We start from the raw sequence: 12,712 nt of genomic DNA, 5'->3' as shown, positions 1-12,712 counted from the left end.
ATAGCATATGGTTGAAGTATTAAAAAGCGAAGTAGGGTTAAATGAACAAGAAGGGAACACTGAGAACCTCATTCACTACAACCGCAAGACACCCTTACAATTTTTGACCAAAAATAGCACCGAGGAACCACCACGAAACTGAGGTCAATAGGTGTCAATGGAAAAATCTTCCATTGGTCGGTGCCATACTGATTAGAAAGGAAGGCGGTTGTGGTTGAGTTGAAGGCAATCATTGCAGTCTTTTTAAAAAAAATTTTAAAGAGAGTGAAAACATGCTATACACTGAAAACCTAAAATGGTCCATATATCGCACTTCATAAACTGCCACTCCATTTGCCATAACAGATCTCAAAAATCAGAATTCTTTTGTATTTACTTCAGATGATTATTATAGTAACAAAAATTTCTTATCCAACAACACCTCAAAACTTAACTCTGTGGAAAAGGTAATCTCCACATTCTTTTAGCCTGGAATGCTACACAAACATAGAACAACATAGAACATAGAACCTTGCAGATTGAAGGCCCATTAAACACCCTCTCCCCCAGACATGTTTTTGACAGGAGGGTTGAGGCATGTAAAATATGACAGGTGGCTGGTCCACTGCTTTCCCACCCACCCCTGACCCAGTCTCCACAAACTGGTAAGTGGGTGGGCATCAAAATCAGCACCCCCACAAGGCTGCATGGTGGCACAGTTGTTGCCACTACTGCTTCACGGCGCCGAGGACCCAGGTTCGATCTCGGCCCTGGGTCACTGTCATTGTGGAGTTTGCACATTCTCCCCGTGTCTGCGTGGGTCTCACCCTCACAATGCAAAAATGTGTAGGGTAAGTGAATTGGCCACGCTAAATTGCCCCTTAATTAGAAAAAATACGAATTGGATATTCTAAATTGATATATTTTTTTAAATCAGCACCCCATCTGAATAATGAATGGCAATTTAATTTTTACCAATTATTATTACCAAGTCAATTGACTCCATAATACATTTGGCATGGGCACGCAGGCAGGAGTGAGAAGGCCTTTTTTTCACCCCACCCCAGCTCCTTCGCTTGATTCCTCAATGCCTCCTCATCCAAACTCCAGGACTTAGCTGGGTCGAGATACCATGGCTATCTTCATCCGCGGGCCCACAAAGTCTGAGCAATGCCCAACACTCAGTTCTGGCGCTACTGGGACTTCTAGAGTTGCCGGCCAATCAGATTTACTTGCAGCCTCCGCGGGCATGGTTTCCTCCCACAGAGGGCCAGAAGTCCCACTCAGCGTGCTAAATCCGCTGGCAGTGTGTTATAAGAACAGAAGAACCAGCAGCAGGAGTAGGCCATATGGCCCCTCGAGCCTGCTCCGCCATTCAATGAGATCATGGCTGATCTTTTGTGGACTCAGCTCCATTTTCCGGCCCGAACACCATAACCCTTAATCCCTTTATTCTTCAAAAAACCATCTATCTTTATCTTAAAAATATTTAACGAAGGAGCCCCGCCCGCTTCACTGGGCAAGGAATTCCATAGATTCACAACCCTTTGGGTGAAGAAGTTCCTCCTAAACTCAGTCCTAAATCTACTTCCCCTTATTTTGAGGCGATGCACCCTAATTCTGCTTTCACCCGCCAGTGGAAACAACTTGCCCGCATCTATCCTATCTATTCCCTTCATAATTTTATATGTTTCTATAAGATCCCCCCTCATCCTTCTAAATTCCAACGAGTACAGTCCCAGTCTACTCAACCTCTCCTCGTAATCCAACCTCTTCAGCTCTGGGATTAACAAGTAAATCTCCTCTGCACACCCTCCAGCGCCAGTACGTCCTTTCTCAGGTAAGGAGACCAAAACAGAACACAATACTCCAGGTGTGGCCTCACTAACACCTTATACAATTGCAGCATAACCTCCCTAGTCTTAAACTCCATCCCTCTAGCAATGAAGGACAAAACTCCATTCACCTTCTTAATCACCTGTAAACCAACATTTTGCGACTCATGCACTAGCACACCCAGGTCTCTCTGCACAGCAGTATGTTTTAATACTTTATCAATACTTTATTTGCTGTTATTCCTACCAAATATTATAATACTTTATTTGCTGTTATTCCTACCAAAATGGATAACCTCACATTTGTCAACATTGTATTCCATGTGCCAGACCCTAGCCCATTCACATAAACCTATCCAAATCCCTCTGCAGACTTCCGTTATCCTCTGCTCTGTTTGCTTTACCACTCATCTTAGTGTCGTCTGTAAACTTGGACACATTGCACTTGGTCCCCAACTCCAAACCATCTATGTAAATAGTGAACAATTGTGGGCCCAATACTGATCCCTGAGGGACACCACTAGCTACTGATTGCCAACCAGAGAAACACCCATTAATCCCCAGTCTTCCATAGAATTTACAGTGCAGGAGGCCATTCGGCCCATCAAGTCTACACTGGCTCTTGGAAAGAGCACCCTACCCAAGCCCACACCTCCACCCTATCTCCATAACCCAGTAACCCCGCCCAACACAAAGGGCAATTTAGCATAGCCAATCCACCTAACCTACACATCTTTGGACTGTGGGAGGAAACCGGAGCACCCGGAGAAAACCCACGCACACACAGGGAGAACGTGCAGACTCCGCACAGACAGTGACCCAAGCCAGGAATCGAACCTGGGACCCTGGAGCTGTGAAGCAATTGTGCTAACCACTATGCTACCATGCATAGTGCTTTCTATTAATTAAGCAATCCTCTATCCATGCTACTACTTTGCCCTTAATGCCATACATCTTTATCTTATGCAGCAACCTTTTGTGTGGCACCTTGTCAAAAGCTTTCTGGAAATCCAGATATACCACACCATTGGCTCCCCGTTATCTACCGCACTGGTAATGTCCTCAAAAAATTCCACTAAATTAGTTAGGCACGACCTGCCCTTTATAATCTCATGCTGCGCCTGCCCAATGGGACAATTTACATCCAGATGCCTCGCTATTTCTTCCTTGATGATAGATTCCAGCATCTTCCCTACTACCGAAGTTCAGCTACCTGGCCTATAATTACCCGCTTTCTGCCTACCTCCTTTTTTAAACACTGGTGTCATGGTTGCTAATTTCTAATCCACCAGGACCACCCCAGAGTCTAGTGAATTTTGGTAAATTATCACTAGTGCATTTGCAATTTCCCTAGCTATCTCTTTTAGCACTCTGGGATTCATCCAATCAGGGCCAGGAGACTTGTCTACCTTTAGCCCCATTACCTTGCCCATCACTACCTCCTTAGTGATAACAATCTCAAGGTCCTCACCTGTCATAGCCTCATTTCCATCAGTCACTAGCATGTTATTTGTGTCTTCCACTGTGACGAACGACCCAGAAAACCTTATCCTCCATAGCACCGCTGTCATCCCTTACTATTGCCCGGATGTCATCCTTAAATAACAGAGCTACACCACCTCCCTTACCATCTACTCTGTCCTTCTGAATAGTTTGATACCCTTGGATATTTAACTCCCAGTCGTGACCAAGTCATTTCTACTCTGACTAGCACATGGCACCGGTAGTAACCCTAAGATCTCAAATACCTTCGAGGTCCGATTACTTAACATCCTTCCTAGATTCCTGTATTCTGCTTTTAGGACCTCATCACTTTTTTTTAACCCATGTCGTTTGTACCGATGTGTACCATGACCACTGGCTGTTCACCCTCCTCCTCCGGAATGTCCTGTACCCACTCCAAGACATCCTTGACCCTAGCACCAGGGAGGCGACATACCATCCTGGAGTCTCGTTTGCGGCCACAGAAACGCCTGTCTATTCCCCTTACAATTGAATCCCCTATAACTATTGCACTGTCACACTTATCACCCCTCCCCTCTGCAGCAGAACCAACCGTGGTGCCACGAGTTTGGCTGTTGCTGTCCTCTCCCCCCCCCCCCCCCCCGCCCCCCCCCCCCCCCCCCCCCCCCCCCTCCCCCCCCCCCGAGAGGCCTTTCCCCTCAACAGTATCCAAATCCGCATATCTGTTCTGCAGGGGAATGGCCACAGGAGATTCCTGCACTACCTGCCTCACTCTCTTGCCCTGTCTGGTGGTCACCCATTCCCTTCCTGCTTGCGGAGTCTGAGCCTGCGGTGTGACCACCTCTCTATACAAGTTATCCACGATGTTCTCCGACTCGCGGATGCTCCAGTGTCTCCAGCCGTCGCTCCAGCTCTGAAACTCGAGCTTCCAGGAGCTGTAACTGGACACACTTCCTGCATACATGCTGACCCTGGAGACTGGAACTGTCCCCAGCCTGCCACATGGAGCAAGAGGAGCAGACCATGCCTTGTAGGTGTCCTGCCATGATTTATTCCTTTAAATTAAACTTTTGCAATTAAACTTTAGAAATATGTTTTTGTGTCGGATTATACCCAATCTCCTGTATACTATTTAATTAGCTTTATCGCTGAGTATTTATCTTGCTTGATCTGACAACAAATTAAATAGCTATTTCATGGAAATTTTAAAAGTTAATTAATTAAAATTTAAAAAGTTATTTAAATCAACTTAAAATAGTAATTTAAATCAACCCAAAAGAGTTATGCAAGTGAGATTAAAAAATTTAAAAATAGTAATTCAAATCAACTTAAAAATAGTAATTTAAATCAAATTAAAACTAGTTATCACTGCAGGGCAAGCTTTATTTTAAGTCGGTCACCTGGCATCTGACTTATAGTGTACCCCTCTGTGAAATTCAATATATTGTACCCTTTGTATAATTTTATAGCTTCCGTTACTGGTTACAATTCGGCTTGGTTAATCTCTTTCTGAAATAGCAACCCTAACATGTGATAGGAGACACTTGATGAAGGCCATTTAAAAAAATCCCTTTTGAATTCAACTCATACCATTTCCCTGCTTTTTTCCCTGAACCTTGAGCATTCTTCCTTTTCAGACAATAGTCTAATTATCTTTTGAGTGCTTCAATTGACGCTGCCTCCATCACACTGTCAGGCAGCGCATTCCAAAACCTAATCACTCGCTGTGAGAAAGTTTCTTCAAATATCATTTTTGCTACCTTTAACTTTTCTTTTAACCCATGTCCTCTCGTTCTGAATCCCTTCATGAGTGGAAACCAGCTTCTCCCAATCTACTCTGCCGACCCCTCATGATTTTGAATATCTCCATCAAATCTCCTCTCAGTCTTCTTTTATGTTAGATCATTATTTTCTCTAAGGAAAACAATCCTAAATGCTCCAGTCTACCTTCAAAACTGAAGCTCATTGTCCTTGGAACCGTTCTCGTGAATCTTTTCTGCACTCTAATGCGTTCACATCCTTCTAAAGTGTGGCGCCAAGAACTTGATGCAATACTCCAGCTGAGGGTGAACTAGTTACTTATACAAATTCAACACAATCTCTTGCTCTTGTACTGTGTGCCCCTACTAATAAAACCCTGGATGCTTTATTAATCGCTCTCAACACACCCTGCCATCTTCAATGATTTATGTACATATGTACCCAGGTCCCTCTGCTCCTGCACCCACTTTGTACCTTTTATTTTATATTGTCTTTCCATGTTCATCTTACCAAAATTAAGCACTTCACCCTTCTCTGCATTGAACTTAATCTGCCACCTATTCAAGATGTAACAAGTAGCATGTCACAGGGCCTCAACTTTTTACAATTTATATAAATGACTTGGATGAAGGGACTGATTGTTGCTAAATTTGCTAATGATACAAAAATAGGTAGGAAAATAAGCTGATAAGAGGACATAAGGAGGCTACAAAGTGGAATAGATAGGTTAAATTAGTGGGCAAAGATCTGGCAAATGGAGAGTAATGTGGGAAAATGTTAAATAAAAAAGCATATTATCTAAAGGGTGAGTGATTGAAGAGCTGAGGTGCAGATGGATCTGGGTGTCTTAGTGCATGATTCGCAAACTGTTAGTATGCAGGTACAGCATGTAATTAGGAAAGCTAATAGAATGATATTGTTTAATGAGAGAATTGGGTACAAAAGAGAGGGGTTATGCTTCAGTTATATAGGGCATTGGTGAGACCCTTATAATATGTTTATAGATTTACCCAGTCAGATTTACCGATAATTGTCTATGAATTATGTACTTTTTGAAGGCTCTAATGTACACAAAATCTTGAGGCATGCTTTAGCAAGGAAACAAAATATCATCGGCCCTTACAGCATTAACCAGCTTATTGTATATGAGGCATAGGGAAAGAAGCAAATATATTGCACAGCAGTGAAGGTAAACAGGTTTATTACCCAGTGTGCCCCAAGATGGTGGCATGATGTAGTGGTCCTCTGCCATGATGGTCTCTGTGGTTCACATTTGCTCCATTCTGTAGCAGAAATTCACAGGCAACCAAAGAGCCCTGTGATAAGAGGTATAACTTCAAGATCCAAACTTGGCACAGATAAGTGAATTAAAACATTAATCAATAAACAGTGCAGAGAAGAGTGATTAGTACAAGAGTGAAGAGTCCTGTTATATGAGGAGAGATTGACTAGGTTAGGATTGTTCTTGCTGGAGTTCAGAAGAATGAGGGGGGGGATCTCATAGAGACTTATAAAATTCTAACAGGATTAGACAGGATAGGTGCAGGGAAGATGTTACCAATGATGGGTGTGTCCAGAACCAGGGGTCACAATTTGAGGATTAAGGGTAAACCATTTTGGACAGAGATGAAGAGACATTTCTTCACCCAAAGAGTGGTGAGCCTGTGGAATTCATTACCACAGGAAGTAGTTGATGCTAAAACATTGAATATATTCAAGAGGCGGCGAGTATAGTACTTGGGGAGAATGGGATCAAAGGCTATGTGGAGAAAGCAGGATTAGGGTATTGAGTTGGATGATCATCCATGATCGTGATAAATGGCGGAGCAGGCCCGAAGGGCCAAAAGGCCTCCTCCTGCTCCTATCTTCTATGTATCTATGTGAGGAGGACGACAGGGGAAAAAACAGAACAGGGTAACAGAAGGAAGAAAAAGCATAATAGTGGAGTGTTTGCTAAAACACGATTTATAGTCTCGTAGTTCATTTCATTATGACAAGCTCAAAAGCTATTTCCTGTAGTGTGCTTTGAAACAAAACTTTATGAACCAAATGATATAATCATGAGGGCATACCATCGACTTGGGCTTTAGTACCAATCCAGACATTTACGAGTTTATCTCTACTTATTTAGAAATTACTTTAAAAAAGTAAATAGTGTGCATTATGAAGAAAAATAAAAGAATGTGTAACCAGGTCAGTGTAATATATTGCAGACTAAGTTAAGGGTAATGATACACAAGTTCTTTGTAATATTCTGAGAATTTTGACCCCTCCTATTTGGTCAATTCATTCTTCTTCTCTTCCCAAATTTCTTGCTCCTGTCAACTTATCTGCATTTAGGAAAAAAAACTATCAAGGCTGCAGATGTTTCCAACAATATTTTTCCAAGCCAGTGGTTAAGAGCTTTAGATAATTGGATGGAGCAGAGTTGGATGGATTGCGACATTCTGGTTGGAATCTAAGTTTATGTCAATTTGCACTTGATTCTCAGATTTAATTTGATTCTAATTAAACCACAGTATTTTCTGTTCTCTTATTATGGTGGTGGAGGACGCTAAGAGCCAACCTACCCCCAACACAGCCTGAATAAGAGGGGTAGCTTTATTATCTTCAGCATGGACCCAGTTCACATCAGCTCCATGGGCTAATGCTTCTGCCATATCTGGAAGACTTCGAACATGTGCAGCTTTATATAATTGTAATCCAGGGGAAATAAATTTCTCTTCCACAAAGACGGACGAGTCGCTTCCACCTCCCCCTCTTAGAGATGCTTCCAAAATTTCTAAAGAAGCAAAAGAGAAAAACCTTCAGCGAATCTTTCACTGACTGTGATCAGAGGTTATACAGTTGCAGATACTAAGCTTTTTCGCGGCTGACATTGTATTCTAAATATACTTAATATTGAACAGAGGACTTCCGGTTGCGGCTATGCGGAGCTAAGTCGCACGTTCGGCAGCTCCCTCTAAAAACTGACTTTTGGGCTCTTTTTAGGGCCCGTAACGGTGCTTGTTCGACGTTTCCCGGTGTGGGAAGGGGACAGCAACATTCCCCGCTGGTGTATGGATTGGACCAGGAGTGGTGCGATTTTAAAAGTGGTATTGAAGCAAAGAAAGGTGAGGGAGGAGGACCAAGATGGCGGTGGGCAGACACCAGGCAGCGTGGCGGTGGGCGGAGACCAGGCAGCGTGGAGGCAGTGGGCGCAAGAGCAGCAGGAGCTTCGCCAGCGCTGTTTTAAGGAACTGAAAGCAGAGCTGCTGGAGCCGATGAAGGCTTCAATCGATAAGCTGCTGGAGACCCAGACGGCCCAAGGGGCGGCGATCCGGGAGGTCCGGCAGAAGGTCTCGGAGAACGAGGACGAGATCCTGGGCCTGGTGGTGAAGGTGGAGGCGTACGAGGCGCTCCACAAGAAATGGCAGGCGAGGTTCGAGGAGATGGAGAACCGGCCGAGGCGGAAAAACCTGCGGATCCTGGGTCTCCCGGAGGGGTTGGAGGGATCGGACGTGGGGGCCTACGTGATTACCATGAGGAATTCACTGATGGGAACGGGAGCCTTTCAGGGGCCCTTGGAGCTGGAGGGAGCCCACCGAGTGCTGGCGAGGGGCCCAAGCCCAGCGAGCCGCCGCCGGTGGTGTTGATGCGGTTCCACCGGTTTGCTGATCGAGAGTGTGTGTTAAGGTGGGCCAAGAAGGAGCGGAGCTGCAGGTGGGAGAACGCGGAGGTCCGGATCTACCAGGATTGGAGCGCGGAGGTGGCGAAGAAGAGGGTCGGTTACAACCGGGCGAAGGCAGTGCTGCACAGGAAGGGGGTGAAGTTCGGTATGCTGCAGCCGGCGCGCCTGTGGGTCACCTATAAGGATCGACACCATTATTTTGAGTCCCCGGAGGAGGCGTGGGCCTTTGTTCAGGCCAAAAACTGGACTCAGACTAAGGGTCGGGGTGAGGGGTCGCGGTGGAGGGATGGTTGGGGATTGTTGGGTTGTTTCGAGGGGGGTTCTTTGGGGTTGATTGCGTATAGTTTTAATTAGGTCCGCCGGGTGGGCTCGTTTGGGGGGGTAAACTGCTTGGGGGGGTTGATGGTCGGTGGGGAGATGGGGCCCCGCCCGGGGGGGGGGGGGGGCCTGCGTTGGGGGTAGTGGGACCGGGCCTGGAAAGGGTGCTGTGCCAGGGGAGGCAGGGCCAGGCGAGTGGAAAGCGCGGGCTTTTTCCCGTGTTTAGGGCTGAAGGGGTGGGGCCGGAGCTGGAAAGCGCGGGCTTTTTCTCCCGCGCTGGGAGTGGAATGGATGAGATCCTGCTGGTGGGGGGGGGGTTGTTCCACACTGGGGGGGGGGTTTGATGGAGCGGCGGGAGTGGCCGGGGTCAGCAGGAGTCAGCTGATTTACGGGAGTGCAATGGGGAGAGCAATGCAGCTAGGGGGGGACCGGGTTGCTGCTGGAATGGCCAAGGAGGAGCTGGAGTTGGTAGAGGAGGTCGGGGCAGGGGCCTGCCGCTGTGGGGAACGGGTTGTGCGGGGGGGGGGGGGGGGGGGGGGGGGGGCACAAGCACGTGGCTGGCCTAGGAAGGGCTATGGCTAGTCGGCGGGGGAGGGGTGTGAGTAGCCCCCTGATCCGGCTGATAACCTGGAATGTAAGGGGACTGAATGGGCCGGTCAAGCGGGCCCGGGTGTTCGCGCACCTGAAGGGGCTGAAGGCGGATGTGGCCATGCTTCAGGAGACGCACCCGAGGGTGGCGGATCAGGTAAGGTTGAGAAATGGTGGGTAGGGCAGGTGTTTCATTCGGGTTTGAATGCAAAAAAATCGGGGGGTGGCGATCTTGGTGGGGAAGAGAATGTCATTCGAGACATCGAGCATTGTGGCAGACAATGGCGGTAGGTATGTGATGGTAAGTGGCAAGCTGCAGGGGGAGTGGGTGGTGGTGGTCAATGTATATGCCCCGAATTGGGACGATGCAGGGTTCATGCGGTGTATGCTGGGCCGGATTCCGGACCTGGAGACAGGGGGCCTGATAATGGGGGGAGATTTCAACCCAGCATTGGATCGTTCTAGGTCTAGGATGGGCAGGAGGCCGGCGGCAGCCAAGGTGCTGAGGGGGTTCATGGACCAGATGGGAGGGGTGGGTCCATGGAGATTTGCGAGGACGGGGGCCAGGGAATTTTCATTCTTCTCCCATGTCCACAAGGCCTACTCCCGGACTGACTTTTTTGTCATGAGCAGGGCGCTGATTCCGAGGGTGGAGGATACGGAGTACTTGGCGACAGCCATTTCTGATCATGCTCCGCACTGGGTGGACCTCGAGTTGGGGGAGGAGAGGGACCAGCGCCCGCTGTGGTGCCTAGAGGTGGGGTTGCTGGCGGACGAGGTGGTGTACGGGCGGGTCCGGAAATGTATAGAGGGGTACCTGGAGGCTAATGGGGAGGTGCAAGTAGGGGTGGTCCGGGAGGCGCTGAAGGCGGTGGTCAGAGGAGAGCTGATCTCCATTAGGGCACACAAGGAGAGGGGGGGAAGAGGAGAGGGAGAGGTTGGTGGGGGAGATGGTGAGGGTGGATAGGAGGTACGTGGAGGCCCTGGAGGAGGGATTGCTTAAGGAGCGGCGTAGCCTCCAGGCTGAGTTTGATTTGTTGACCACCAGGAAGGCGGAGGCGCAGTGGAGGAAGGCGCAGGGGGCGGTATATGAATACGGAGAAAAGGCGAGCCGGATGCTGGCACATCAGCTTCGGAAGTGAGAGGCAGCCAGGGAGATCGGGGAGTTAGGGATGGAGGAGGGAGCACGGTGCGAAGTGCGGTGGGTATCAATGGGGTCTTCAGGGACTTCTACGAGGAACTGCCCCGGTCTGAGCCCCCACTGGAAGAAGGAGGGATGGGTTGCTTCCTGGACAGGCTGAGGTTTCCGAGGGTGGAGGAGGAGCAGGTGGCGGAGTTGGGGGCGCAGACTGGGTTGGAGGAGTTGGTTAAAGGGATAGGGAACATGCAGGCGGGGAAAGCACCGGGGCCGGATGGGTTCCCGGTTGAATTTTACAAGTAGTATGCGGATCTGCTGGGCCCGCTGTTGGTAAGGACCTTTAATGAGGCAAGGGAAGGCTCTGCCCCCGACGACGTCTAGAACGTTGATTTCCCTGATCCTAAAGCGGGACAAGGATCCCCTACAGTGTGAGTCATATAGGCTGATCTCACTCTTAAATGTAGATGCAAAGTTGCTGGCAAAGATTTTGGCCATGAGGATAGAGGACTGTGTGCCGCAGGTCATACACGAGGATCAGACGGGGTTCGTGAAAGGGAGGCAGTTGAATACTAATGTACGGAGGCTCTTGAATGTTATAATGATGCCGGCAATGGAAGGGGAGGCGGAGATAGTGGCGGCGATGGATCCGCGCGGAGAAGGCGTTTGATAGGGTGGAGTGGGGGTACCTGTGGGAGGTGTTGTAAAGGTTCGGGTTCGGGGAGGGGTTCGTCAGGTGGGTGAGGCTGCTGTATGAGGCCCCGGTGGCGGGTGTGGACACGAACAGGAGGTCAGAGTATTTCCGGCTACACCGGGGGATGTGGCAGGGGTCCCCCCTGCCCTTTGCACTGGCGATTGAACCCCTGGCCATGGTATTGAGGGAGTCGAGGAACTGGGGGGGCTGGTGCGGGATGGGGAGGAGCATCGGGTGTCGCTCTATGCGGATGATTTGCTGCTCTATGTGGCGGACCTGGTGGGGGGAATGCCGGAGGTGATGAGTATCCTTAGGGAGTTTGGAGATTTCTCCGGGTACAAGCTTAATATGGGGAAGAGCGAGTTGTTCGTAGTGGACCCGGAGGACCAGGAGAGGGGGATTGGTGAGCTCCCGCTAAAAAGGGCGGAGAGGAGTTTCAGGTACCTGGGGATCCAGGTGGCTAGGAGCTGGGGGGGCCCACATAAGCTTAACTTCACGAGACTGGTGGAGCAGATAGAGGAGGAGTTTAAGAGGTGGGACGTGCTGCCACTCCCCGTGGCGGGCAGGGTGCAGTCAGTTAAAATGACGGTGCTCCCGAGGTTTTTGTTCCTGTTCCAATGCCTCCCCATCCTGATCCCTAGGCCTTCTTCAGGCAGATTAACAGGAGCGTTATGGGGTTTGTGTGGGCGCAGAAGACAGAGGGTGAGAAGGGTGTTCCTGGAGCAGTGCAGGGATTGGGGGGGGGTTTGGCGCTGCCTAACCTCTGTGGGTATTATTGGGCCACCAACGTGGCGATGGTGCGCAAGTGGGTGATGGAGGGGGATGAGGCGGCATGGAAGAGGCTGGAGATGGCATCCTGTGTGGGCACGAACCTGCAGGCGCTGGTGACGGCGCCGCTGCCGCTTCCTCCAACGAGGTATACCACGAGCCCGGTGGTGGCGGCTACTCTCAAAATTTGGGGGCAATGGAGATGTCACAGTGGGGAGGTGGGGGCCTCGGTGTGGTCCCTGATTCGGGAGAACCATCGGTTTGTCCCGGGGAGGATGCACGGAGAGTTTCTGAGCTGGCACAGGGTAGGTATTAGAAGGATGGGGGACCTGTTTGCGGACGGGAAGTCCGCGAGCCTGGGTGAGCTAGAGGAGAAGTTTGGCTCCCCCTGGGGAACACCTTCGGGTATACGCAGGTAAGGGCGTTTGTTCGGCAGCAGGTGGTGGAGTTCCCAATGGTGTCGCCACGCGGGGTCCAGGACAGGGTGCTGTCGGGAGTGT

The 12,712-nt window shown here is 49.3% G+C and overlaps 1 protein-coding gene across 4 annotated transcripts in view; it reads right to left on the bottom strand.

Annotated features, from left to right (window-relative positions):
* The window catches only part of LOC140389775 (arf-GAP with coiled-coil, ANK repeat and PH domain-containing protein 2-like), a 131,866-nt gene that overhangs the window by 11,567 nt on the left and 107,587 nt on the right, over positions 1 to 12,712 (bottom strand). For all 4 annotated transcript variants that reach the window (XM_072474288.1, XM_072474290.1, XM_072474289.1 and 1 more), the window contains 2 exons: positions 7,610 to 7,821; positions 6,246 to 6,355 (listed from right to left, as the gene is read on the bottom strand). In XM_072474288.1, coding sequence (XP_072330389.1) covers positions 6,246 to 6,355; positions 7,610 to 7,821 — 322 coding nt within the window. The remainder of the gene's footprint in view (positions 1 to 6,245; positions 6,356 to 7,609; positions 7,822 to 12,712) is intronic.

This window comes from Scyliorhinus torazame, chromosome 14 (genome assembly GCF_047496885.1).
Source record: "Scyliorhinus torazame isolate Kashiwa2021f chromosome 14, sScyTor2.1, whole genome shotgun sequence".
Lineage (NCBI taxonomy): Eukaryota > Metazoa > Chordata > Chondrichthyes > Carcharhiniformes > Scyliorhinidae > Scyliorhinus > Scyliorhinus torazame.
The sequence above is the reverse complement of the archived record's forward strand: the minus strand, read 5'-3'. Positions and strand labels throughout refer to the sequence as shown.